Source organism: Nerophis lumbriciformis, linkage group LG23 (assembly GCF_033978685.3).
Source record: "Nerophis lumbriciformis linkage group LG23, RoL_Nlum_v2.1, whole genome shotgun sequence".
Taxonomy (NCBI): domain Eukaryota; kingdom Metazoa; phylum Chordata; class Actinopteri; order Syngnathiformes; family Syngnathidae; genus Nerophis; species Nerophis lumbriciformis.
This window is the reverse complement of record NC_084570.2, coordinates 42,190,412-42,218,275: the sequence shown is the minus strand read 5'-3', so window position 1 is coordinate 42,218,275 and position 27,864 is coordinate 42,190,412. Positions and strand designations below refer to the sequence as shown.

Below are 27,864 nucleotides of genomic sequence, written 5' to 3'. Positions count from 1 at the left end.
TGTCAGCCACGTTATATTACCTGCCATGTAATTTATTGTGGCACGCCACATCATTTTATTGTCTGCAGCCATTTTATGTGTTCTGCAATATCATTGCACCTGATTTATTGTGGCCTGCCACATTATTTGATGTCAGCCACTATTTTTTAACTACCGTGTAATTTATCGTGGCCCGCCACCACATTTATGTGTTGCACCATTTTATGTAATGTGGCCCATCACATCATTCAACGTCGACATCATTTTAAGTGGCCCGTCTCATTTAATTTTTTTTGTTCCCATTTTGTGTGTTCCGCCATATCTTTTTATCTGGCCTGCCGTATCATTTATTGTGGCCCGCCACATCATTTTGTTGTCTGCAGCCATTTTATGTGTTCTGCCATTACATTTCACTTGGCCCGCCATGTAATTAATAGTGGCCTGCCACATTACTTTATCTTGTCAGCCACATTATTCTACGTCACCCGCCACATAATTTATGTGTTGCTCTATTTTATTTAAGGTGGCCCGCCACATCATTTAATGTCGGCCAACACATTATTATATGTGGCCTGTCTCATTATATTGTTTGGCCACGCCACCCCATCTTATGTGTTCCGCCATATATTTTTATCTAGCGTGCCATATAATTTATTGTGGCCCGCCACTTCATTTTGTTGTCTGCAGCCATTTTATGTGTTCCGCCATGTCATTTCAACTTGCCCGCCACTTAATTTATTGCTGTCCGCCACGTACTTTATAACGGCCCGCCACATTGTTTTATGTTGTCTGCCACATTATTCTACATGGCCCGCCACATCTATTATGTGGCCCGCCACGTCTTTTTATGTGTTCCGCCACGTTATTGTACATGGTCCGCCACATCATTTTAGCTGGCCCGCCACATTATTTTATGTTGTTTACACATCATTATCTAATGTGGCCCACCACGTAATTTATGTAAGGAAGCTATTATACATTTATATTTATATATTCCCTGTTTCATGCAGCCATAATTGCGTTGTGGCCCTCAATAAAAACGAATTTGACACCTGTGTGTGCGTGTGCGTGTGTGTGTGTGTGTGTGTGTGTGTGTGTGTGTGTGTGTGTGTGTGTGTTGCACAGGCTCAGCTACTGGAGCTGAGGACACACAACTATCAGCTATCAGATGACCTGAGGAAGAACTCGGCAGGTAAATAAACGCCATCGGTCTTCTCCTTCATTTTTTACAAGTCGTTTCCAGAAGGGCCTCATTTGAAGCGTGCTCTCAGTGCTGATGCTGTGTCTTTTCAGAGCTGAGCGCCGTGCGTCAGAAGAATGCGGTGCTGGAAAGAGATTTTAGCAAAGCTCAGAAGGTAAAGCACGTTCTCTTTTACCGATGATGGATATTGGGATGATCAGATAAAGTTCACGCACCTTGTGTCTCCTCAGGCTCTGAGTAAGAGCAAACGAGCTCAGGTGAGTGTTTCACATAAACACCCCCCTCAAGTGGTTAAGCACGCTGACGTGCGCCCCCTGTCTGCAGGAAGTGGAAGCGCTGCTGAGCGAGAACGAGATGCTGCAGGGCAAACTTCACAGCCAGGAAGAAGACTTCCGACTGCAGAACAGCACGCTCATGGCTGAACTCTCCAAGGTACCGCCCACCTGACCATTTTTTGGCAGGGCTATCCAAAGTGTGGCCCGGAGGCCATTTGCGGCCCACTGCTTGTTTTCTATTGGCCTGCGACACATTCTAAAGACAAAATAAAACCATCCTGGATAAGAACATTAAACAAAAAAACTAGAATGCAGATTTTGGAGAAAGTGTGTGTGAATGCTTCAATTTGCAAGCCGAATTTGAATGCTAACGTTAGCATGCTAACAGTTAGAATGTGTCAAGTCATATGACAATGAAGCGTACGCATGTAAAATTAGCTGAAGAAAGTTAGCATGCTGACAGTTAGCATGTATCAGTTATGTGATTCTGAGGTGTTCGGGTGCAAAATTGGGTAAAAATGTTAGCATGCCAACGATAAATAAAGTAAAGTTAAAGTACCAATGATTGTCACACACACACTAGGTGTGGTGAAATGTGTCCTCTGCATTTGACCCATCCCCTTGTTCAGCCCCTGTGAGGCGAGGGGAGCAGTGAGCAGCAACGGTGGCCGCGCCCGGGAATCATTTTTGGTGATTTAACCCCCAGTTCCAACCCTTGATGCTGAGTGCCAAGCAGGGATGGCTCCCATTTTTATAGTCTTTGGTATGACTTGGCCGGGGTTTGAAGTCACGACCTACCGATCTCAGGGCAGACACTCTAACCCATCCATCCATCCATCCATTTTCTACTACTTATTCCCTTCGGGGTCGCGGGGGCGCTGGAGCCTATCTCAGCTACAATCGGGCGGAAGGCGGGGTACGCCCTGGACAAGTCGCCACCTCATCGCAGGGCCAACACAGATAGACAGACAACATTCACACTCACATTCACACACAAGGGCCAATTTAGTATTACCAATCAACCTATCCCCAGGTGCATGTCTTTGGAGGTGGGAGGAAGCCGGAGTACCCGGAGGGAACCCACGCAGTCACGGGGAGAACATGCAAACTCCACACAGAAAGATCCCGAGGCCGGGATTGAACTCACGACTACTCAGGACCTTCGTATTGTGAGGCAGACGCACTAACCCCTCTTCCACCGTGCTGCCCTGACACTCTAACCACTAGACTAAATAGAATGCTAACGTTAGCTGCTAACAGTTAGCATGTGTCAAGTACTAAGTTATATGACTGACATGTTCGGGTGCATAGCTGGCAAATAAGTTAGCATGCGAACATTTAGCGTTTGTCAATTACCAAGTTTTATGAGACTAATTTGACTGCAAAATTGGCAAAAAAGTTAGCACACTAATTAGTTGGCATGCTTGCATGCTAACAGTTAGCATGTGTCAAGTACTAAGTTATATGAGTCTGAAGCATTCAGCTGCAAAATTGGCTAAAAAGGTTAGCACACTAACGTTGGCATGATAGCAGTTAGCTTGTGTCAAATACCAATGTATATGAGTATGACGCATTGAGCTGCAAAATTGGCAAAAAAAGTTAGCACACTAACGTTGGCATGCTAGCATGCTAACAGTTAGCTTGTGTCAAGTACCAATGAATATGAGTCTGAGGCATTTGGCTGCAAAGTTGACTAAAAAGTTAGCACACTAATGTTGGCATGCTAGCATGCGAACAGGTAGCATATGTCAAGTACCAAGTTATACGTGTCTGAGGCATTTGGCTGCAAAATTGGCTAAAATAGTTAGCACACTAATGTTGGCATGCCTTCATGCTAACAGTTAGTGTGTGTCAAGTACCAAGTTATACAGGTCTGAGGCAATTGGCTGCAAAATTGGTTATAAAATCAGCACACTAATGTTGGCATGCTAGACTCCATGCTAACAGGTAGCGTGTGTCAAGTACCAAGTTATACAGGTCTGAGGCAATTGGCTGCAAAATTGGTTATAAAATCAGCACACTAATATTGGCATGTCAGCATGCTAACAGGTAGCATGTGTCAAGTACCAAGTTATACCAGTCTGAGTAGGGTGACCATTTCCATGACACCAAAAAGGAGGACATTATGCGCCATATCAATAAATTACTATGGTGTACATAGGACTCTGGTATACCTTATTTATAGTACAATTTTGAGTGGTTTAAAGATGATGTTTGTGTGGCTGAATAGGAAAAAATATTAAAGTCAAGTGTTTGTTAACAGTATTTGTATTTATTCAATACATTGTGGTGTTCAAAAAGTGACCACTGAGATGAATCTTTTCAAGTGCAGAGTGCCACAAAGCATAACATGTGTGGACTTAAATGTAGTTAACATATATAATAAAAAGAAAAATGCCACAAAAAAATTTCCACATCAACATCAAGGCTGCTTGCTGCATATCTGGTTGCGTTATGCAGAATATGGGCCAAACAGTTTGCAGGGAGCACATCTTTTTGGCTCAGTTTCAGCTTCTGATACACACTGTTATGTTTGCCACAATTGACACTGGCATTGTCTGCTGCATATGCAGACATGTTTTTCACCTCTAAGCCAGACATCTCAAGTTTTGCCAGCAGCTGGTTTGTTATGGCTTCTGACGTTTCGTTGCTGTCACTATAAAAATCCAACAGGACATGTTGGATGCCTTCATCAAAGTGAAAATACCTTACCACAATGGGAAAACACTTGTTTGTTCCTTTATTTGAGGCGTCGGTTGCCACGGAAAAGGGTAGGTTGTTTTCTTTTATGTAGTCGGTATGTTCCTGTACTGAATAGTGAGCGATGACGTTCTCGCACAATGCCTTGGCTTTTGTTCGGCCACAGGCCATCCCTTTAGCTGTGGGCTAGTCACTGAAAATCTCCCGGTCCCCTTTCATGCCGCAGTCTAAACTTCTGTAGGACTGGTGATGCTTTACAGCAGTGGTTCTCAACCCTTTTTTCAGTGATGTACCCCCTGTGAACATTTTTTTAATTCAAGTACCCCCTAATCAGAGCAAAGCATTTTTGGTTGAAAAAAAGATATAACGAAGTAAAATACAGCACTATGTCATCAGTTTCTGATTTATTAAATTGTATAACAGTGCAAAATATTGCTCATTTGTAGTGGTCTTTCTTGAACTATTTGGAAATATATATATAAAATAACTAAAAACTTGTTGAAAAATAAACAAGTGATTCAATTATAAATAAAGATTTCTACACAGAGAAGTAATCATCAACTTAAAGTGCCCTCTTTGGGGATTGTAATAGAGATCCATCTGGATTCAGGAACTTAATTCTAAACATTTCTTCACAAAAAAAGAAATCTTTAACATCAATATTTATGGAACATGTCTACAAAAAATCTAGCTGTCAAGACTGAATATTGCATTGTTGCATTTCTTTTCACACTTCTTTTTGACAGACATTTTAGTGAGGGTCAAACCATCATGGCATGGGGGAAACTCTGGGTTTATGGTAATGAATGGAATAGCCTACTTGATTTGATGTTCAGTTTATGAACTTACATTACATTACATACCCCCATTTGAGAACCACTGCTTTACAGCATGGTACACCTTGCACAGCTCCGCAGCGGTTATCTTGTCATCCAGGGGCGACGAAACTTCACGAAAAAATGTCCTCATTGAAGAGGTACTTGCCGCACGTTTATTACTTTTATGTTTATCCGCGCACCCGCATGCCGTTCAATTGCAGCATTCCCCTGACTACTTACGTCGACATCACATCGACAAAGTGTGCAGAAGCCATGGAATGAGTCTCGACTGCTTTTCGTTATAAATCCGTTCTCTTTTATCCATTCAGAATTAAACGAGGTCTTGCGTTTTGGCATGATGCTAACTTTCTGTCAATGTCATGCCGCAACAGCACATGGACCCTTGTTTACTTTTTTAACCAATGATAAGCAGATTTGTATCCGACACAGCTCTTAGCCAATCATTTGATACGTTACTGCGTTGGGGGCATTTTTTACGGTCTTTGATTGGCTATCGCGCTGCAGCCCAGCAAAGATGAAAAAACTCCGCTCTTCAAGCCTAGTGCCTCAAAAAGGAGGACAAATACGTGTCCGGCTTGATGCTGCGCCGGACGCCGGACAGGGCATTAAAAATCCGGACTGTCCGGCCTAAATCCGGACACCTGGTCACCCTAAGTCTGAGGCATTTGGCTGCAAATTTGGCTTTAAAGTCAGCACACTAATGTTGGCATGCTAGCCTCAATGCTAACAGGTAGCATGTGTCAAGTACCAAGTTACACTATCTGAGGCATTCTGCTGCAAAATTGGCTAAAAACGTTAGCACACTAATATTGGTATGCTAGCATGCTATCTGTTAGCTTGTGTCACATACCAAGGTTTATGAGTCTGAGGCATTTGGCTGCAAAGTTGGCTAAAAACGTTAGCACACTAATATTGGTATGCTAGAATGCTATCAGTTAACTTGTTTCAAATACCAAGGTTTATGAGTCTGAGGCATTTGGCTGCAAAGTTTGCTAAAAAGTAGCATGCTAATGTTAGTAATGCTACATGAGGTTGAGCCAATCAGTGGCCACGATACTGAGCATCGCGGTCTGATTGCTTTGGTCCCGTCGAGTGGCCAATGTTACTGTCGTGTTGGTATATGAAGTTCATGTAGACATGTTTATCTTTGAAAATGCTTAATTATGGTAGAAAGTTACATAGCATAGACTTTGTTGCCGATAACACAAAGCTAAGATATGGATGTTGTGTTCAGATAGTTTGGCATATTTTGATTGATCTATATTGTATTGGTGTTAGTATCTTTAATGTACAACATTTATCAAAGTGGGCCCCGCATCCTTCAATTTTGATATTTGCGGCCCTTGATAGGACAGGTTTGCACCCCACTGATATACGGTGTTCACCTGATGTGTCGCCTGCCTTGTCCTGGCAGCTGTGCGTGCAGATCGAGCAGCTCGAACAGGAGAACCAGCAACTGCAGAAAGAGGGCGGGGCCACAGCGTCCCAAGCCAGCACTAACTCCGCCTCCGGTGCCACTGATGAAGAATTGCTCCGCCTCCAGGCAGAGAACACCACCCTGCAAAAGCAAGTGCAAAGTATGTTTGCTGACATGACAAATTCCTCACTAATGGGGGCGTAACGAGCTCATTGGTTCATTCATTCATTGAGCGTGTGTGCTGTGTCGTTCCCCTCCAGACCTGCAGCGGCGGTCTGACGCTGAGCAGCAGAGAGCAGAGAGCGCCGCCTCCCCGACAGACGGCGCTGCCAATGGAGTGTGTGACATGGTGGGGAAAGGGGAGGGGCTAGCAGGAGCAGAGGAAGCCAAAGCAAGTGTGCAGCAGGTGATTGACGGCGATGGTGAAAGAAGTCCTTTCAGGGTTCCCATGGAAACTAATATTATTTACTTCCTGTTTGCAGACGGAAGCTCAGCAGGGACAAGCGCAGTTACACGGTGAGAAGCATTACAGCCAATGATAGCTGCAGGCTATTAGACAGATGAGCTTTAAAATCCACCAGATGGCGCTAAATGGCCACCAGACTCATCAGTTCTGGCACATATAACAAACACAACTTCACACACACACACACACACACACACATCACAAAGTCAGTCTGTTGTTGTTGCAGTATCACTCAAAAACTACAACAACTACTCTATTGTAATTATAGCAGACCCTCTTTTCTTCTTCTTAGATTAAATACTCTAAATAGACACACACTACAATTCTACTACACTACACGACAACAGTACTTACTACAACGTTAGTACAACACTTCCTTTTGCACTAGTAAAACATGACTAATACTGCTACCACAATACTACTACAGCACCTATTACGATGCACCTCCACTTGGTAGTGTTACCACTTACCACAGTTATACAACAATAGTAAAATATTACCACTACAACAGGTAAAACACTAACACTACACTACTACAATAGGTAAAACACTACCACAACACTACTAAAACATTACAGTACAACCTCTACCAAAACACTACACTGCAAACACTACTAAAACACTAGTACTACGCTACAACAATAGGTAAAACACTACCACAACTCTAATACAACAGTACTAAAACACTAACTGCCAAGACACTACTACAACAATGTCCATCCATCCATCCATTTTCTACCACCATGAAATTACTACAACACTACTGAAATAATATTGAGATACTACCGCAACACGACTGCAACACTATCATGACACTACAACTACATTACGAAAATACTACCACAACACTTCTACAACAATACTAAAACACTACCACGAGACTACTACAACACTACTAAAACACTACTACTACAACGCTACCACTATAGCTCTACAACAATACTAAAACATTAACACAACACTACTACAACACTATCATGACACTACCACAACACGACCACGACATCACAACCTCACTACCAAAAGACTACTACAATATTACTACAACACTACAACAACACTTCTACAACGCTACTAAAACTCTACCACAACACTACTACAGTGCTACTAAAACATGACTACAACACTACCACAACACTTCTACAACAATACTAAAACACTACTACAACAATTCAAAAACACTTACCATGACACCTCAACCACACTACCACGAGACTACTTCAATACTGCCACAACACTTCTACAACGCTACTAAAACTCTACCACAACACTACTAAAATGCTACTAAAACACGGCTACAACACTACCACAACACTTCGACAACAATACTAAAACACTATTACAATACTAAAAAACTACAACAATACTACTACAACACTACCACAACGCTGCTAAAACTCAACCACAACAATACTACAACGCTACTAAAACACTACCGCAATGCTACTAAAACACTACCACAACGCTGCTAAAACACTACCACAATAGTACTACAAGGCTGCCACTACACTACCACAACGCTACTAAAACACTACCACAACACTACTACACAGCTACTAAAACACTACCATAACACTACTACGACAATACTAAAACATTACTACATCAATACTAAAACACTAACACAACACTACTACAGCACTACTAAAACAATACTACAGAAATTATAAAACTTTAACACAACACTGCCACACCAGTACTAAAACATTGCCACACCTGTACTAAAACACTACCACAACACTACTAAAACACTACTACAAAAATACTAAAACACTACCACAACACTACTAAAACACTACAACAATAATACTAAAACACTACCACAACACTACAACAATAATACTAAAACACTAACACAACACAACAACAATAATACTAAAACACTAACACAACACTACTACAATAATACTAAAACATTAACACAACAATAATACTAAAACACTAACACAACACTACTACAATAATACTAAAACATTAACACAACAATAATACTAAAACACTAACACAACACTACTACAATAATACTAAAACATTAACACAACAATAATACTAAAACACTAACACAACACTACTACAATAATACTAAAACATTAACACAACAATAATACTAAAACACTAACACAACACTACTACAATAATACTAAAACACTAACACAACACTACTAAAACAATACTATTAAAACACTAACAGCACTACTACAATAATACTAAAAACACAAACATTACCTCGACACTACAACACTGCCACAGCACTACTACAAGGCTACTATAACACTACAACACACTACTAAGACACTACTACCGTACTACAAGGCTACTAAAATACGACTAAAACAATACTAAAACACTACTACAACAATACTAAAACACTGACACTACCACAACAATGCAAACACAGCACTACTACAAGGCTACTATAACACTACAACACACTACTACAAGGCTACTAAAATATGACAAACAATACTAAAACACTACTACAACAATACTAAAACACTGCCACGACACTACTGAAACACTGACACTACCACAACAATGCAAACACAGCACTACTACAAGGCTACTAAAACACTACAATACTAAAACACTACTACAACAATACTAAAACACAGCCACAACACTACTACAACAATACTAAAACACTAATGACAGTACCACAACAATGCAAACACATCACTCCTACAAGGCTACTAAAACACTACTATACCAAAACACTACAGATCATAATATATATTACTTTTCTATTTATTTATTTTTTTTTCCATTAATCTATGCTAGTTATAACCTACTCTATTTCATGTGTTGGTATGACAATGACGTTCCTTTAATCTTGAACACGATATATTCATGAACAATAAAATATGAATATGCCAAAATTAGCACAAATGCTACTTTACGCAACTAAAATGACAACACGTATTACCCCATTACTAAAACTAACACTACCATGACATGACAACAATAACAACACTTGGTAATATTACGGTACATCGCTCTGTAAAATGAATATAAACACGTGGATAGATACCTACTCAGTGGCCTAGTGGTTAGAGTGTCCGCCCTGAGATCGGTAGGTTGTGGGTTCAAACCCCGGCCGAGTCATACCAAAGACTATAAAAATGGGACCCATTACCTCCCTGCTTGGCACTCAGTATCAAGGGTTGGAATTGGGGGTTAAATCACCAAAAATGATTCCCGGGCGCGGCCACCGCTGCTGCCCACTGCTCCCCTCACCTCCCAGGGGGTGATCAAGGGTGATGGGTTAAATGCAGAGAATAATTTCGCCACACTTAGTGTGTGTGTGACAATCATTGGTACTTTAACTTTAACTTTAACTTTAGATTGTACTGTTAGGATCATGTTATGCTGTTGTGGTGGTGTTTACTGCCACAACAGTATTAGTTACCTACATCTGGCAGTGAAAAATCCCACAGCATGACTCAGCAGTTTTTCCTTCCAGGTGAACAAGTAGATAGCACGTTGAATACATTTTTTTTTAGGAACAATGTTGATTCTTTGTGTAAATGTGTCGGTGCCCAAGCATCTCGACCTTTGTGATGTAGTGTGTGTGTCTGACACACTAACTGGTAGACTGCCCCTGCTGTGTGCGGCGCCCCCTTTAGGCCTGTCAGAGAAGAGCGTAGAGGAGATAGTAGCTAAGCAATCAGCGCTAGGCTGGTCGGCTGCTCTGTGTCCATTAACTCACTGCTTTGGGGCAGAGCTGGAGGTCGCCCTGAGCAACCAACACGAGGAGAAGAGGCTGCTGAGGGAGCAGCTGCGACACCTCGAGGTACACGCTCACCTGTTGCTCACCTGTCACTCACCTGTTAATCACCTGCTACTTACTTCAGTATGTGTGACGTGTGTTTGTGAATCTTTAGACCAGGGGTGTTCGTAGCTATTTATCGTTAGCATTCTGATATTAGCATGCTAGCTTTTTTGCTAATTTTGCAGGTATTCACCTCACCGTCAAATATTTTGTTACTTGACGAACGATACCTGTTAGCATGCTGACATTAGTATACTAGCTTGTTTGTAGCTTTTTTCAGGTACACACCTTAGAGCAAGGGTATCAAACTCGTTTTCATTGAGGGCCACATCGCAGTTTTTTTGCATATCGGCAACTCAGTTGCAAGAATTTTACCGTAAAATGTTCAGTGGTTTTTACAGCATATTGTAATGTACCGGTAAATGAAAAAACAGTACCGCTGGGGGGTTTTTTTTCGGTAAAAAACTGGGAGCTCAGTTGTCAGAATTTTACTGTAAAATTTTATTTTTTAATTTTTTTTTAACCCTAAATACAAAACTGCCTTTACGGTAAAATTTTGGCAACTGAGCTGCCAGTTTTTTACTGTAAAAAACAAACCCAGCGGTACTGTTTTTTACAGTAAAGTAATATGCTGTGAAAACCACCGTAAATTTTACGGTAAAATGTTGTAGATTTTACGGTGTACTACTGTAAATTGCAAAAACAGAACCACCGTTTTTTTACAATAAAAATCTGGCAGCTCAGTTGCCAAAATTTTTGCGTAAAAAACAAAACGTGGTACCATTTCTTTCAGTTTACAGTAAAATGCTGTACAAACCTCAGTAAATTTCACAATTTTACAGTAAAATCTATTGTAATTTTTACTGTGTACAGTTTGATGGATAACTTGCTTCGAAATCATAAGTCAAGCAGATAAAAAGTATTCATTTCTATTTGAACAATAAAAGTGGTTTGAATAATATATTTGTGGCTTTAATAAATAATGATTAAGTTAAAAAAATATGCAATTGCAGAATTTTTTTTGTCAAAATGGAAATAACGAATACAATTAGTAAGAAAACAAAGTACTTTCCGGGCGCTTTGCGGGCCATATAAAATGATGTGACGGGACAGATGTGGTCCCTGGGTCTTGAGTTTGACACCTGTGCCTTAGAGCAGTGTTTCTTAACCAGTGTTGGGCTGCGAACGCCCTCCTACAGCTGTGGCCTCAGTTGTAACACACTTTTCCCCCACTTGTAATAATGACAATCTCAAACAAACAGAAGAAGTCGTAAAGAAGTGTTGGAGCTGTGTATTCATTTGCACTTTAATTTTATTGACAATTTAGTTAAGAAACAGTCATTATTTAGTTAGTTTTTTAGCAGAACATAATTGTATGTACAGAAAAAAAAAGTCCCTTCTTATGCAGTATATCTGGGTAGTGCTTATTTTCTAATCAGCCTGAGCTAAGCCTAAGGTTTATGTGTTAAAAAAATTATGATTTTTGTGATCATATTATTTGACAAGGTTGCAAAATATAAATACGTTAGATAATATTATAAAATACAATTAAAAGAATAAGGAATTCAAATGTTGGTGGTTGATGAGCCTTTTGTGTGCTTGTAGGTTGCTATATCTCTCTAAGGCAATTTATGAATACATCTGTCTGTGGTTTCTTACTTTTATTTATTATTACTATTGTATTTTTTATTTTTATGTTTTTATTTTACTTGTTATGAGGAAAAACAGCACTTGATATATGTCAATTATATGTGTCTGAAAATCAATAAACAAATGTTTAAAAATAAAAAACATATATACATACGAGTGGGCCCAGACCCCTCTGTGGTGGAAAAGTTGGGCCCCGAGGTCAAAAAGGTTAAGAACCTTTACTTTAAAGTAATATATTTTGGTACTTGACGCATGTTAGTTGGCATTTTAGCATGCTAACGTTAGCATGCTCAATTTTTTTTTGGTCTAATTTAGCCTTCCGCCCGAGTGCAGCTGGGATTGGCTCTTGCCCCCCGGCGACCACACCTCAGGGACATATTTGGATATTTCACTAATGCTATTGTTAGCATGCTAGCTTTTTTTGCTCATTTTGCTCATATTTTTTGTTATTGGATGCTATCTGGCCCGCGTGCTAACTGTTAACATTTCAATTTGGCTTTGGCTCTTCAGCATTCACACGAAATGTCTACCGAAATTGCATTTTCTATTTTTATTTTTTAGAAAAATATATATATTGTTCTGGTTTTGAAGGTGAAAACGTGTGGAAAAAGTTTGGTCAGCCCTGCTTTAGACGTGAATATTAACATGAAGGCTGTTGTCATGTGACTTCCTGTTTCTCTCCAATCAACGTGCAGGCATCCAAACAGGCGGAACTCTCCAAACTGCAAGACGACATCTCAAAGGTAAAAACAAACCAACAAAAAAGGTTACAGATGCTCTGAAATGTGGGAATCTTGTCACTGATGATGTCACCTATGTCTACCAGCTGGCTGACAAGTTGAAAAAAAAGCAGGAGAGGTGATTGTCACCACTGCGACTACTTCAAAGTTTAAAGTGGAACATTCCAGCGCTCACCGCGTCAAATGTCTTTCCTCGCCGCAGCTTCCAGCGTCTTCAGGCGGAGAAGGAAGTTCTGTACAACGACAGCAGGTGAGGGCTAGCCCCGCCCACTGCGCCAATCCACTCGTTGACAGTGGTGTGTTGCAGGACCAAGATCGACGAGATCAACCAGAGGCGAGACGAGGAGGCGAAGGCCACCAACGCGCGCGCCCACAAGCTTCAGTCCGACCTGACGACGGCCAATCAGGTCAGAGGTCAAAGTTTGGCGGCGTGTGTCGCCACAAGGAAAGGTAGCAGTTGTTGTTTTTGTGTTTAGGCGATGTCGGAGCTGAGAGAAAAGCTGCTGAGCAACGACGCAAAGCACCAGCTGGCCGTGAACGCTCTCAAAGAGCAGGTAATGACATCCTGTCCTTTGCATGACGTCATCATCAAGTGTTCTTCGCCACCTTTCCTGTGTCACGGAGGAAGTGCCGTCTTTTGCGACTCTTCAAATTAAATTAGATGAGCTTTTTCTTCCTTTCTTGGGTTCTCTTCACTGTCTCCTCTTTTTCCCTCTTGTCTCTCTCTCTCTCTGCCGGCCCCTGCCTGTGGTGCCCTGCAACTGCAGGTAGCAAGTCAGAGTGCAGTCAGTCAGGAGCAGGTGGACAGCATCCTGCAGGAGAACGATGCTCTGAGGACTAACCTCGCTGCTCTCGAACAGGTAATCCAGACAGGCAGACTTCATACATACCTGAAACATCTGCAGTGGAACCCGCTTATGTCGACAACCCTTTAAGTCGTTATGGTCAAGTAGAGCAAAACGTCAACATAACTAATGTCTAGTTACACAGCATTATAACATGAACACAGTAACTTCCTCTTCAGTGCAAAGTAGGCTTAAAAATAAAAGCATGGCAATATTAGCCATATGTTTAAAAAAATATATGTATTGCGCGTGTACAAAAGACCACGATCAAGTTCCTGCTCTGCCAGCTTCCATGTTGAGGCAAACCACACTTCATACATATCTGCAACATCTACTTTGGAACCCTCTTATGTCGACAACCCTTGAATGTCAACAAAATATGTCGACAACCTCTTAATGTCAACAAAGTCATCAGCTCCTGGTTCACACCTGATTATCACTAAGTAGAGCAAAACGTCAACTACTGTATAGTTACACAGCATTAAAACATACAGGGTGACTCCCAGTTCAGTGCAAAGTAGGCCTCAAAATAAAAGCATGGCATTATTAGCCATTTATAAAAAAATATATATTGTTTGTCTTAATAAAATAAGCGTGTGTACAAAAGAAGACCATGATCAAGTTCCTGCTCTGCCAGCTTCTATGTTCAGGTAAACCACACTTCATACACACCTGAAACATCTACTTTGGAACCCTCTTATGTCGACAACCCTTTAATTTCAACAAAGTCATCAGATCACACTTCATCGTTATCGCTAAGTAGTGCAAAACGTCAACATAACTACTGTCTAGTTACACAGCATTAAAACATGCACACAATTACTTCCTGCTCAGTGCAAAGTAGGCTTCAAAATAAAAGCACTGCATTATTAACCTTTTTTTGATTTTTATTATATCGCGTGTGTACAAAAGAAGACCATGATCAAGTTCCTGCTCTGCCAGCTTCCATATTGAATCAAACCACACTTCATGCATACCTGAAAAATCTACTTTGGAACCTGCTTATGTCGACAACCCTTTGTCGACCAAGTCATCAGATCCCCGTTCACACTTCCTTATCGCTAAGTAGTGCAGAACGACAACATAACTACTGTCTAGTTACATCGCATTAAAACATGCAGAGAGTGACTTGCTGTTCAGTGCAAAGTACCGGGTAGGCTTCAAAATAAAAGCATGGCACTATTAGCCATTTATTACATTTGTTTTATTGTTAGCCACCATAAGATTAGCGCACGATAAAATAAAGTTCCTGCTTTGCCAGCTTCCATGTTCCATCCGTTCTGCTTCTTCAACGTTCTTCCCACGCCGCCGTCTGCTCTCTTCATCTCCGGGGCTCAAAAACGCCTTCTCGACGTAACGTCGCTGAGAAGTACAGCAGGGACAAGGAGTTTCTCAGGTCTGTTAAACGATTGCAGATTCAGACCAGCAAGATGCAGGAGGTGAGCCTGTTGCGCGAGCAGCAGGAGGCGCGGGCGGCCGAGCTGCAGCAGAGTCGAGCGGAGCAGGAGAAGCTTCTGGCCCAGAGAGACGACCTGGACTCGCAGCTTCAGGTGCGCGCACATGTTGAGCTCCTACGTCGACACCGGGCAGACAAATCATATTTCTTTCTGTCTGCAGGAATCCAGTTTTGCAAACAGGAAGTTGTTGGAGCAGTTAACCGAAGAAGGACAAGAGAAGGATAAGCTGCTGAGAGAGCTGGATGAGACCAAGAAGGTACACACACACTTTAAAATGTCTTCTGATTAATTAGCATTTGTAGCCTCATGTTGGAGCCGAACTTGGAACCAAAAAAGGCCTTATTAAGATCTCATTTTGTGATGCTAATGTTAGCATGATAATATAAGAGACGTTAGCTTACTTCCTAGATGGCGCCAAGTATCAAATTTTATGATTTTTAGTTTTAAACATACAAAATTAGCCAAAAGGCTAGCAAAAATGTCACCATGCCAACATTCTCACAAGTATGCTAACACTTAACGTGCATTAGCACGTTAACTGATAGTATACCTGCTCGACCGGATTGAGTATCACAAATCATGATTTTTAAGCTAAAATGTGAGCATGCTACATTAGCATGCTAATTTAAGAGATGTTAGCATAATTCCAATAGGGTGCCAAGTATCAAAATTCATGATTTTTAAGTTAAAACATACAAAATTAACAAACATTAGCATGCTAGCATATGACCGGATAAGAGAAAATACCAAAACGCACTATTTGTAGGTGTAAACATACAAATTATGCTAAATAGCGTGCATAAAACGTTAGCAAGCTAATATAAGAGACGTTTGCATATTTCTAACGAGGCGCTGAGTATCAAAGTCTATTATTTTAATGTATAAACATGCAAAATTAGCTAAAACTCTGGCATTAGGCTGACATTGAATGATTGTACTACAAAATTTCAGGAACTGTGGGGTGCCTATCAGAGATATGTTGTTGAAGAAACTGATCTCCAAATTAACCCTTATTGAAACACAACTGGCATGTGGGTGGTTGATGAGCTTTTTGTGTGCTTGTCGGTTGTTATAGCTCCCCAAGCCCATTCAGGAATGCAACTGTCTGTGGTTTTATGTTGACATCTGTATGTGGTTCCTTTTTTCCTTGTTATTTCTTCTTTATTTTAATGTATTATTAATTGTATTACTATTATTTCCTCTTTTTTGTATCATTGTTATTTATATGTATAATATATACAGTCGCAATCAAAAGTTTACATACACTTTTAAAGAACATAATGTCATGGCTGTCTTGAGTTTCCAATAATTTCTGCAACTCTTATTTTTTTGTGATAGAGTGATTGGAGCACATACTTGTTGGTCACAAAAAACATTCATGAAGTTTGGTTCTTTTATGAATTTATTATGGTTCTACTGAAAATGTGACCAAATCTGCTGGATCAAAAGTATACATACAGCAATGTTAATATTTGGTTACATGTCCTTGGCAAGTTTCACTGCAATAAAGCGCTTTTGGTAGCCATCCACAAGCTTCTGCTTGAATTTTTGACCACTCCTCTTGACAAAATTGGTGCAGTTCAGCTAAATGTGTTGGTTTTCTGACATGGACTTGTTTCTTCAGCATTGTCCACACGCTTAAGTCAGGACTTTGGGAAGGCCATTCTAAAACCTTAATTCTAGCCTGATTTAACCATTCCTTTACCACTTTTGACATGTGCTTGGGGTCATTGTCTTGTTGGAACACCCAACTGCGCCCAAGACCCAACCTCCGGGCTGATGATTTTAGGTTGTCCTGTAGAATTTGGAGGTACACCTCCAACCTGTCCCATTTAAAGCACCAGTTCCATTGGGAGCAAAACAGGCCCAGAGCATAATAATACTACCACCACCATGCTTGACAGTAGGCTTGGTGTTGCTGGGATTAAAGGCCTCACCTTTTCTCCTCCAAACATATTGCTGGGTATTGTGGTCAAACAGCTCAATTTTTGTTTCATCTGACCACAAAACTTTACTCCGGAAGGTCTTATCTTTGTCCATGTGATATATATATATATATATATATATATGTAGTTGTATTTTATTAACTTTTACTTGTGGGGTAAAACAGTATTTGTGTGTGTATGTATGTGTATATATATATATATATATATATATATATATATATATATATATATATATATATATATATATATATATATATGTGTGTGTACAGTATATATATATACTGTATAAATAGATATATATATATATATGTACAGTATATATATATATATATATATATATATATATACTGTACACATATATATATACATACACATACACACACACACACACACACACACACACATATGTAGTTGTATTTTATTAACTTTTACTTGTGGGGGAAAACAGTATTTGTGTGTATGTATGTATATATATATATATATATATATATATGTGCATGTGTGTATGTATATATATATAATGTGTATGTATGTATATATATATATATATATATATATATATATATATATGTATGTATGTATGTGTGGGAAAAAAAATCACAAGACTATTTCGTCTCTACAGGCCTGTTTCATTAGGGGGGGTACCCTCAATCATCAGGAGATTTTAATGGGAGCATTCACATACCATGGTTTGTATAGGGCACAGAGTGGGTGGGTACAGGCTGGCCTAGGGGCGTGGTGATTGGCTCATGTGTTACCTAGGAGGTGTTTCCGTCTATGGCGGCATGTTGTTACAATTTCGCTGCGCTTGTTGAGGGATGACAGGTCTGGACGGTAAATAGTAAACAGTTTCTCTTTCAAGCATAGGTTGCATCTTTTATTACCACTATTGTAAGGTGTGCTGGATGCAAGAATTTGCCATGTTATTGAATATTCAACATTATTGTCTTTGAGGTCCCAAATGTGTTTGCTGAGTTCTGTGGTATTTCGCAGGTTTTTGTTCCTGAAAGAAGCCTTGTGATTGTTCCATCTGGTTTTGAATTCTCCCTCGGTTAATCCTACATATGTGTCGGATGTGTTAATGTCCTTGCGTATTACCTTAGATTGGTAGACAACTGATGCTTGTAAGCACCCCCCGTTGAGAGGGCAATCAGGTTTCTTTCGACAGTTACAGTTACTTCCTTGACGTCACTTTCAACCTGAGAAATAACAGCTACCAACCATTCACGAAACCCAACACAACACTCCAATACGTGCACCATGACAGCAACCACCCACCCACCACCACGAAAAGAATACCTACCGGAATCAATAAAAGGCTATCGATGCTGTCATCTAGCAAAGCTGAATTTGACCAAGCAACCCCCCGTACCAAAAAGCCCTTGATGAAAGCGGATACAATTTCACCCTCACCTATGAACCCACGCCAGGAAACCAGCCAAAAAAGAACAGAAAACGAAACGACATCATCTGGTACAACCCCCCATACAGCAAAAACGTCTCAACTAACATTGGACACAAATTCCTCAATCTGATTGACAAACACTTTCCCAAAGACAACACCCTAAGAAAAGTATTCAACAAGGACAACATTAAATTGAGCTACAGCTGCATGAACAATATACGACAAATCATCTCAAACCACAACAAAACAATTGCAAATGAGCCGTCGGCCCCCAGACAGAGCGACTCCAAAACCAACAAAGACTGTAACTGTCGAAAGAAACCTGATTGCCCTCTCAACGGGGGGTGCTTACAAGCATCAGTTGTCTACCAATCTAAGGTAATACGCAAGGACATTAACACATCCGACACATATGTAGGATTAACCGAGGGAGAATTCAAAACCAGATGGAACAATCACAAGGCTTCTTTCAGGAACAAAAACCTGCGAAATACCACAGAACTCAGCAAACACATTTGGGACCTCAAAGACAATAATGTTGAATATTCAATAACATGGCAAATTCTTGCATCCAGCACACCTTACAATAGTGGTAATAAAAGATGCAACCTATGCTTGAAAGAGAAACTGTTTATTATTTACCGTCCAGACCTGTCATCCCTCAACAAGCGCAGCGAAATTGTAACAACATGCCGCCATAGACGGAAACACCTCCTAGGTAACACATGAGCCAATCACCACGCCCCTAGGCCAGCTTGTACCCACCCACTCTGTGCCCTATATAAACCATGGTATGTGAATGCTCCCATTAAAATCTCCTGATGATTGAGGGTACCCCCCCTCATGAAACAGGCCTGTAGAGATGAAATAGTCTTGTGATTTTTTTTCCCACACATACATATATTGCGCTCTACTACGATATCGAGCACTATTTTTTGGATAACCTTATTAAGACATATATATATATATATCTATATATATATATGTGTATGTATATATATATACATACACATTATATATATATATACATACATATATATATATATACATACATACACATTATATATATATATATATATATATATTTATATATATATACATACACACATACATATATATATATATATATATATATGTATGTATATGTATTTAATTGTATTTTACTTGTGGGGGGAAACAGCATTTGATGTATTTGTGTTTACTTTTGTCAATTGTATGTCTGTAAAAACTCAATAAAGTTTGGGGGGGGAAACGGTGGCATGCTAACGTTAGCATGCTACCGTTAACATGATAATTCAAGATAGGTTAGCAAGTATCAAAATTCATGATTTTTAGGTTTAAACATACACAATTAGCTAAAAAGCTAGCAAAAGCATTAGCATGATAACATGAGCATGCTAATTTAAGAGATGTTAGCAAACTTCCAAGTATCAAAATTCATGATTTTTCGGTTTACATATACAAAATTAGTTAAAAGGCCAGCATGTGTGCATTTGGTCTGTCACAAAGTATTTCTGACTTTTGGTCATTTTGAATCCAATTTTGTGCTCCTTAGATGATATTTGTATTTCTACTGTTGGCATAAATTAATGGGATTAGACATGGCTAAATTAATAAATAATTGCGTGCGTGTGTGTGTGTGTGAGTGTAGATATCAGAGAAGAGGAAGACCATGCTGGACGATATGGCCATACAGCTGAACCAGGAGAAGTCTGACCACAAAGAGGCGCTGTCAGACCTCAAACTGCAGCATGAGAAGGAGGTGGCTAGAATGATGATGTAACAGTCATGCTGAAGAATCCTTAAAGAGAAAACTGGGGCTGTGTCTCAAATGGAATACTCCCATCAGTACACTTCAAGAAGTACACTATGTACACTGTGTACTCAGTTCCCGAGGAAGCACATTTATTTCATTGTCACTGCGCACTTACCAAAACAGTCGCAATGTTTCTCATCTTCTTCTACTTCTCTCCTTTCAAATTTTTTTTTTTTTTGCAGAAGGTCCTTAAAAGCAGTAACCTCGATACATTTTTTTTTACCACAATCAAATGTCTACTGTAGAGGACGCTGCTTCTCCGAAATCCACAAAATAAGACTCATAGTTAAGGGTCCCTAGCTTTCTGAATATGTGGCCCCCAAAACAACTCAGTTGAATATCCCTGCCATATTGTATATGAACGTCCAACAATACATTAAATGCGACTGATTTAGAGCGACAAAATCTAGTCAGAAGAGCTAATAACGGATTTTACAGGAGCTCCTATTATGTTTACTTTCAGAGCAGCCATCCTTTTTTTTTTCAACATTTGTTCATTGAACTTTTGACATAAAGTATACAGTCTAGAAATACAATTAAACACATGTCAAATGTTTTTTTTTCTACTTCAAAAATTTATAAGAAATAAAATAAAAAATAATGAACTAGAAAAAAGAACAAAAAGAACAGCCATCTTTAAAAAACAAACAAAGAAAAAACATTTGCCAATTGGATTTTTGACATATACAGTCCAGAAATACTATTAAACACATGTAAAATATAGTTTTTTTCTTCCCCAAACAAGTAACCTACAACAGTTATATATAAAATAGAATAAAATAATAATTAACTTTAAAAAAGAGCAGCCGTCTTTTTTTTAAGCATTTGCCAATTGGATTTTTGACATATACAGTCCAGAAATACAATTTAACACATGTTAAATATAATTTTTTTCTACCCCAAAAATGGATAAGAAATAAAATAAACTAGAAAAAAGAACAAGAAAAAAAGCAGCCATCTTTAAAAAAAAAAAAAAAAAAACATTTGCCAACTGGATTTTTGACATATGCAGTCCAGAAATTCAACTGTCAAATATTCTTTTTTTTTCTCCCCCAAAAAAGTAACACACAAAAATTATATATAAAATAAAATAAAAATAGTAAACCAGAAAAAAAGAGCAGTCTTATTTTCTTCTTCTTTTTTTTAAATGTTTGCAATTTGGATTTTTGACATATACTGTCCAGAAATACAATTAAACACATGTCAAATATTATTCCCCCCCCCCCAACAAGTAACTCACAAAAATAATCTATAAAATAGAATAAAAACAATAAACTAAAATAAAAGAGCAATCGTCTTTTTTTTCTTTTTCTTAAACATTTGCAAATTGGATTTTTGGCATATACTGTCCAGAAATACAATCAAACACATGTCAAATATTCTTTTTTTTCTACCCCAATCAAGTAACTCACAAAAATAATCTATAAAATAGAATAAAAACAATAAACTAAAATAAAAGAGCAGCCATCTTTTTTAAAAAACATTTGCAAATTGGATTTTTGACATATACAGTCCAGAAATACAATTAAACACATGTAAAATATTATCCCCCCCCCCAGTAACCCACAAAAATTATATATAAAATCAAAATAATTAACTAAAAAAGGGGGGCGGGGGGTAAGAGCAGCCATATTTTTTTTAAACATTTGCTAATTTTATTTTTGACATATACAGTGCATTAATACAATTACACACATGTCAAATATAATTTTTTGTACCCCAAAAATTTATAAGAAATACAATTAAAATAAACTAGAAAAAAGAAGAAAAAAAAGACCAGCCATCTTTAAAAAAAAAAAAAAAAATCCGACACTGTAGTGAACCTCCATTTTGTTTTACATTCCGCCCTGCATTGTTTTGTTAGTGTCTTACACGTCCAACTAGCAAACATACTTCAGCTATTTCTGAACGCCATGGCCAAAAAACCCCAAACCTTGTGTGCCCTAGGTCCTCGGTGTGAGGGCTCGCTACGAGAAGGAGCTTCGTGGTCTTCACGAGGAGAAGAATCGCTCAGAGGAGGAGATCCGGCAGCAGCTCAGAGACGAGAAGGTGAACAGAAAGAGGAGGAGAAGACGACATGATGTCATCATGAAAGTGTTTGTGTTCCAGGCTCGCAGCAAAGACCTGGAGAGTCTTCTGGTGAAGGTGGAAGAACTTCACGCTCAGCTGCAGTCCATGGAAGGAACCAAAGGATGGTTGGAACAACAGCTCAATGAGGCCCAGGTGTGTATGATGATTGTGCTAATCAATGCCATTGTTTTGTCCTATCAAAGATGAGAACACAGTGTGTGTATGTGTGCAGGAGAACATGGAGAGGTTGACTGCGGAACATCAGCAAGCTGTCAAAGTTCTACAAGACCAACACACACTTGATCTGCAGGTACACACACAATAGGATGTGTGCAATTCTTCACACGCATACACTCACACACACACACGGTGAATACAGGAGAGTGTGTGTTTGAGCGTGTGTGTTGTCAAGCGAACATGCCTCACGTTGTTGTGCTGCAGGCCAAGCAGGTGGAGGCGGAGAAGGTCCACCAGCAGCTGCTGGAGGTCCAGAAGCAACGCGACCAACACGATGAGGCCATCGTCAAACTCAAGCAGGTCACTAAGCTATATGTTGACCAACTCATGAGTTGTGCGTTTGTTTGTGTGTTTGTCGTCCACTGAGTCACAGGTCTCCATCCGTTAGCCACACACGTCATCAGCAAACATGTCCGACACCTGCTCACAGCTCTTCTTCTTCTACAGGAGATCAAAGACACCGTGGATGGACAGAGGATTTTGGAGAAGAAAGGAAGTGCAGCGGTGAGTGTGTGCGCGTGCGTGTGTGTGTGTGGGTGTACTTGTGTGTATGTGTGTGTGTCATAGGATAGATGAGAGGGAGCTGGTATCTCCACAATAACATACAATCATTGGATATACATGCTTTTATTTGGACGACAATGATTATGTTGTTTATTAACTCTCTGTGTGTGTGTGTGTGTGTGTGTGCGTGTGTGTGTGCGTGTGTGTGTGTGTGTGTGTGTGTGTGTGTGTGTGTATACGTAGCTAAAGGACTTAAAGAGACAGTTGCACTTGGAGAGGAAGCGAGCAGACAAACTGCAAGAGAGACTTCAAGAGATTTTGACCAACAGCAAGACCAGAACAGGTACCAGTATCAGTACCAATAACCAGAACCAGGACTAATATCAGTACCAGTATTAGTATCGGTACCAATACTATTATTTGTATCAGTATCAGTACTAATACTATTATCCGTATCAGTTCCAATGCTAGTATCAGTACCAATACTATTATCAGTATCAATATGAATATCAGTACCAATACCAGTATCAGTACAATACCAATAACAGTATCAGTACCAATGCCAGTATCAGTACCATTACTGTTATTCGTGTTAGTATCATTACCAATACCAGTATCAGTACTAAAACAAGTATCAGTACCAATACTAGTATCCGTATCATGGTACCAATAGTAGTATCAGTACCAACACCAGTATCAGTACCAGTCTGACCCACTAGTGGTGACTGTATAGTGTGAGCTTGTCATTGTTGTGTGTGTATCCAGTAGTGGTATATAAACTCTGCATCAGGAGTTTTTCCTCTGTCCGGAACCTTCTATTCAATATTTCATACAGTGCTTTAAATCTCTCTAACGCGCACGCACACACACACACACACACACACACACACACACACACACACACACACACACACACACACACACACACACACACACACACACACACACACACACACACACACACACACACACACACACAGAGTATCATGTATAATCTATAAAGACAGATAAATGTTTAAAAAGCTTTTCTGGACAAAGCTGACAATCAGACATTTTTAAGTAGTCCACTTAGATCTGTGTCTGGTGCCAGGAGCACCTGCCTAAAAGGGCGTGGTCTTGTCTCCAAGGGGCGCTATCCTGCCTTAAAGAGGTGGGGTTTTGTCTCATAGCTGTTATCTTGCCTTAAAGGGGTGGGGTCTTCTCTCAAAGGGGTGTTGTTCTTATAAAGGCGAGGTCTTGTCTCAAAGGGGTGTGGTATGTCTGTTATCTTGCTATAAAGGGGCGGGGTCTTGTCTGAAAGTGGTGTTGTCATGTCTCAAAGGGGTGGGCTCTTATCTTAAAGGGACAGGGTCTTGTTTCAAAGGGGTGTTGTCTTGTCTCAATGGGGTGGGGTCGTGCCTCAAAAGGGTAGGGTATTGTCTCACGGGGCAGGGTTTTGTCTCAAAGGGGCGAGTTCTTGTCACAAAGAGGTGCGGTCTTGTCTCAAATTGATGTCTTGCCTTAAAGGGGCGTGGTCTTGTCTCAAAGGGGCAGGGTTTTGTCTCAAAGATGATATCTTGCCTTAAAGGGGTGGGGTCTTGTCTTAAAGGGTGGGTGGGTGTTTTCTCAAAGGGGTGTTGTCTTGCCTTAAAGGGGTGTGGTCTTGATCCAAATGGGCAGGGTCTGACTCTTGTTCAAAAATGGCAGGGTCTTCCCCCTCAAAAATGGCGTGGTCTTCCCTCATTGGGGTGTGGTTTAGCCTGCACGGCCATGTTGTTTCCTTGTAAGTAGAGGTCCAGGCATACTTGCCAACCCTCACGAATTTTCCGGGAGACTCACGAAATTCAGCGCCTCTCCCGAAAACCTCCCGGGACAAATATTCTCCCGAAAATCTCCCGATTTTCAGCCGGAGCTGGAGGCCACGCCCCCTCCAGCTCCATGCGGACCTGAGTGAGGACAGCCTTTTTTCACGACGGGAGGACAACAGGGTGACAAGAACTAAATCATCCAGACTAGAGATAAATTGTATTATTATGTTTATCTTACTTAAAAATAAATATATTTATTAATTTAAAATTTTTATTTTTTTATTTTACTATATTTTGCTAAAAACATCAAAATTAATTGTATTTTTATTTGTATTTTTTCTGACTCCTTATTACATCCAGCCATAGAGTTATACATTAAAATAAACATATTTGAAATAATAAATTATAAATGATCATAATAATTCATTTAAAATGACCATATTTAATTATTAAAATAATTGCTTGTTCATCAACAACTTTAGCATTTTATTCATTACATTTTGAAGCTCTCAGAAGCCAAGTTATGCAAGTTTGAAGTATCAATTATCTAAACACAGTTTTGTTTGCATATTTTCAGGATATATATATATATATATATATATATATTAAATATATATATATATATGTATATATATACTTGACTTGGTGAATTCTAGCTGTCAATATACTCCCCTCTTAACCACGCCCCGCCCCCAACCTCGCCCCCCCCCCCCCTCTCGAAATTGGAGGTTTCAAGGTTGGCAAGTATGGGTCCAGGGGGACTAACAGGAAGTGGTGTTGTCCTCTTCCTGCAGGCCTGGAGGAACTGGTTCTGTCCGAGATCAACAGTCCAAGTCGCACACAGCAGACGGGGGACTCCTCCTCCGTCTCGTCTTTCTCCTACAGAGACATGATGAAGGAGAACCAGAGCGCCAACCCGGCCAAGGTGAGTGTCGTGCGTCGGTCACGTGATCAGCGACGTGTGTAAACGCCTCTGTCTCTGGCGATGGGCGTGGCCAGTCGGGAGGAGGAAGTCCTCAGTGTCAGCGTGCCGCCGAGCTGTCCGACGACGAGCTGGGAGAATTATTCCAGAGGCTGGCTGAGGTCCAGCAGGAGAAGTGGATGCTGGAGGAGAAGGTGAGCTCCTTGCTCGGCTCTCATTGGCTGTCCAGCCTGTCACGTGACCACTGATGTGTGACTGACAGGTGAAACATCTGGAGGTGAGCAGCTCGTCCATGGCTGAGGACATCTGCAGGAAGAGCGCCATCATAGAGACATACGTCATGGACAGCCGCATAGGTGACACACACAGGCAGTTTGCTTAAGGCCCACTTGTTGAAAAGGACTCCACTACACCAATGTTATAGGAGCTCATTAGCATAAAACTCCTCATTTCAAGTATGTCCCAAACGCCTCTTCATGTCCTAAAACGCATCTTCATGTGCTAAACATGTCTTCATGCCCTAAACGTGTTTTCATGTTGTAAATATGTCTTCATGTCAAACGCCTCTTCATGTCCTAAACGCCTCTTCATGTCCTAAACGTGTTTTCATGCCCTAAATGCCTCTTCATGTGCTAAACATGTCTTCATGCCCTAAATGTGTCTTCATGTTGTAAACGTGTCTTCATGTCCTAATCGCCTCTTCATGTCCTAAACGTGTTTTCATGCCCTAAATGTGTTTTCATGTTGTAAACGTGTCTTCATGTCCTAAACGCCTCTTCATGTCTTAAACGTGTTTTCATGTTATAAACGCCTCCTCATGTCCTAAACATGTCTTCATGCCCTAAACGTGTCTTCATGTTGTAAAAGTGTCTTCTTGTCCTACACGTGTCTTCATGCCCTAAACGCGTCTTCATGTCCTAAACGCCTCTTCATGCCCTAAAAGTGTTTTCATGTACTAAACGCCTCTTCATGTCTTAAACGTGTTTTCATGTCCTAAACGCGTTTCATGTCCTAAACGCCTCTTCATGTCCTAAAAGTGTTTTCATGCCCTAAACGCGTCTTCAAGTCCTAAACGCGTCTTCATGTCCTAAACGCGTCTTCATGTCCTAAACGCGTCTTCAAGTCCTAAACGCGTCTTCATGTCCTAAACGCGTCTTCAAGTCCTAAACGCGTCTTCATGTCCTAAACGCGTCTTCAAGTCCTAAACGCGTCTTCATGTCCTAAACGCCTCTTCATGACCTAAACGCCTCTTCAGGGACGGCGTGGCGCAGTGGGAGAGTGGCCGTGCGCAACCCGAGGGTCACTGGTTCAATCCCCACCTAGTACCAACCTCGTCATGTCCGTTGTGTCCTGAGCAAGACACTTCACCCTTGCTCCTGATGGGTGCTGGTTAGCGCCTTGCATGGCAGCTCCCTCCATCAGTGTGTGAATGTGTGTGTGAATGGGTAAATGTGGAAGTAGTGTCAAAGCGCTTTGAGTACCTTGAAGGTAGAAAAGCGCTATACAAGTACAACCCATTTATCATTATTTATCATTTCATGCCCTAAACGTCTCTTCGTGCCCTAAACGTGTCCTTGTGTCGGCAGACGTTTCGGGCGGTGCTGTCGGCGGTCACGGAGGTTCTCAGGGAGACCGAGGAGGCCTGGGTTCCGTCCTGCGGGACCTGGTCAAGTCCGGGGACGAGAACCTGCGCGAGATGAACAAGAAGCTGCAGAACATGTTGGAGGAGCAGCTGACTAAGAACATGCACCTGCAGAAGGTACATACACACGCTCCATGTCCCGCAGTGTTGACCTGCCAACTTGCTCTAGTCCTCCTCCTCTTTGTCCCCGGATGATG

The 27,864-nt window shown here is 40.4% G+C and overlaps 1 protein-coding gene across 3 annotated transcripts in view; it reads left to right on the top strand.

The window, feature by feature from the left end:
• The window catches only part of gripap1 (GRIP1 associated protein 1), a 30,461-nt gene that overhangs the window by 1,403 nt on the left and 1,194 nt on the right, over positions 1-27,864 (top strand). The window contains exons 2-28 of one of the 3 annotated variants that reach the window (XM_061985499.2): positions 1,105-1,171; positions 1,273-1,334; positions 1,411-1,437; positions 1,505-1,612; positions 6,409-6,571; positions 6,672-6,817; positions 6,894-6,927; positions 10,501-10,667; positions 12,992-13,039; positions 13,123-13,154; positions 13,239-13,286; positions 13,344-13,443; positions 13,513-13,590; positions 13,804-13,896; positions 15,297-15,431; positions 15,499-15,594; positions 20,341-20,451; positions 22,453-22,554; positions 22,615-22,728; positions 22,808-22,885; positions 23,017-23,112; positions 23,260-23,316; positions 23,560-23,659; positions 25,898-26,028; positions 26,103-26,219; positions 26,288-26,381; positions 27,612-27,784. In XM_061985499.2, the coding sequence (XP_061841483.1) occupies positions 1,105-1,171; positions 1,273-1,334; positions 1,411-1,437; positions 1,505-1,612; positions 6,409-6,571; positions 6,672-6,817; positions 6,894-6,927; positions 10,501-10,667; positions 12,992-13,039; positions 13,123-13,154; positions 13,239-13,286; positions 13,344-13,443; positions 13,513-13,590; positions 13,804-13,896; positions 15,297-15,431; positions 15,499-15,594; positions 20,341-20,451; positions 22,453-22,554; positions 22,615-22,728; positions 22,808-22,885; positions 23,017-23,112; positions 23,260-23,316; positions 23,560-23,659; positions 25,898-26,028; positions 26,103-26,219; positions 26,288-26,381; positions 27,612-27,784 (2,577 nt within the window). The remainder of the gene's footprint in view (positions 1-1,104; positions 1,172-1,272; positions 1,335-1,410; positions 1,438-1,504; positions 1,613-6,408; positions 6,572-6,671; positions 6,818-6,893; positions 6,928-10,500; positions 10,668-12,991; positions 13,040-13,122; positions 13,155-13,238; positions 13,287-13,343; positions 13,444-13,512; positions 13,591-13,803; positions 13,897-15,296; positions 15,432-15,498; positions 15,595-20,340; positions 20,452-22,452; positions 22,555-22,614; positions 22,729-22,807; positions 22,886-23,016; positions 23,113-23,259; positions 23,317-23,559; positions 23,660-25,897; positions 26,029-26,102; positions 26,220-26,287; positions 26,382-27,611; positions 27,785-27,864) is intronic. The other 2 variants (XM_061985501.2, XM_061985500.2) reach the window with 2 other exon arrangements.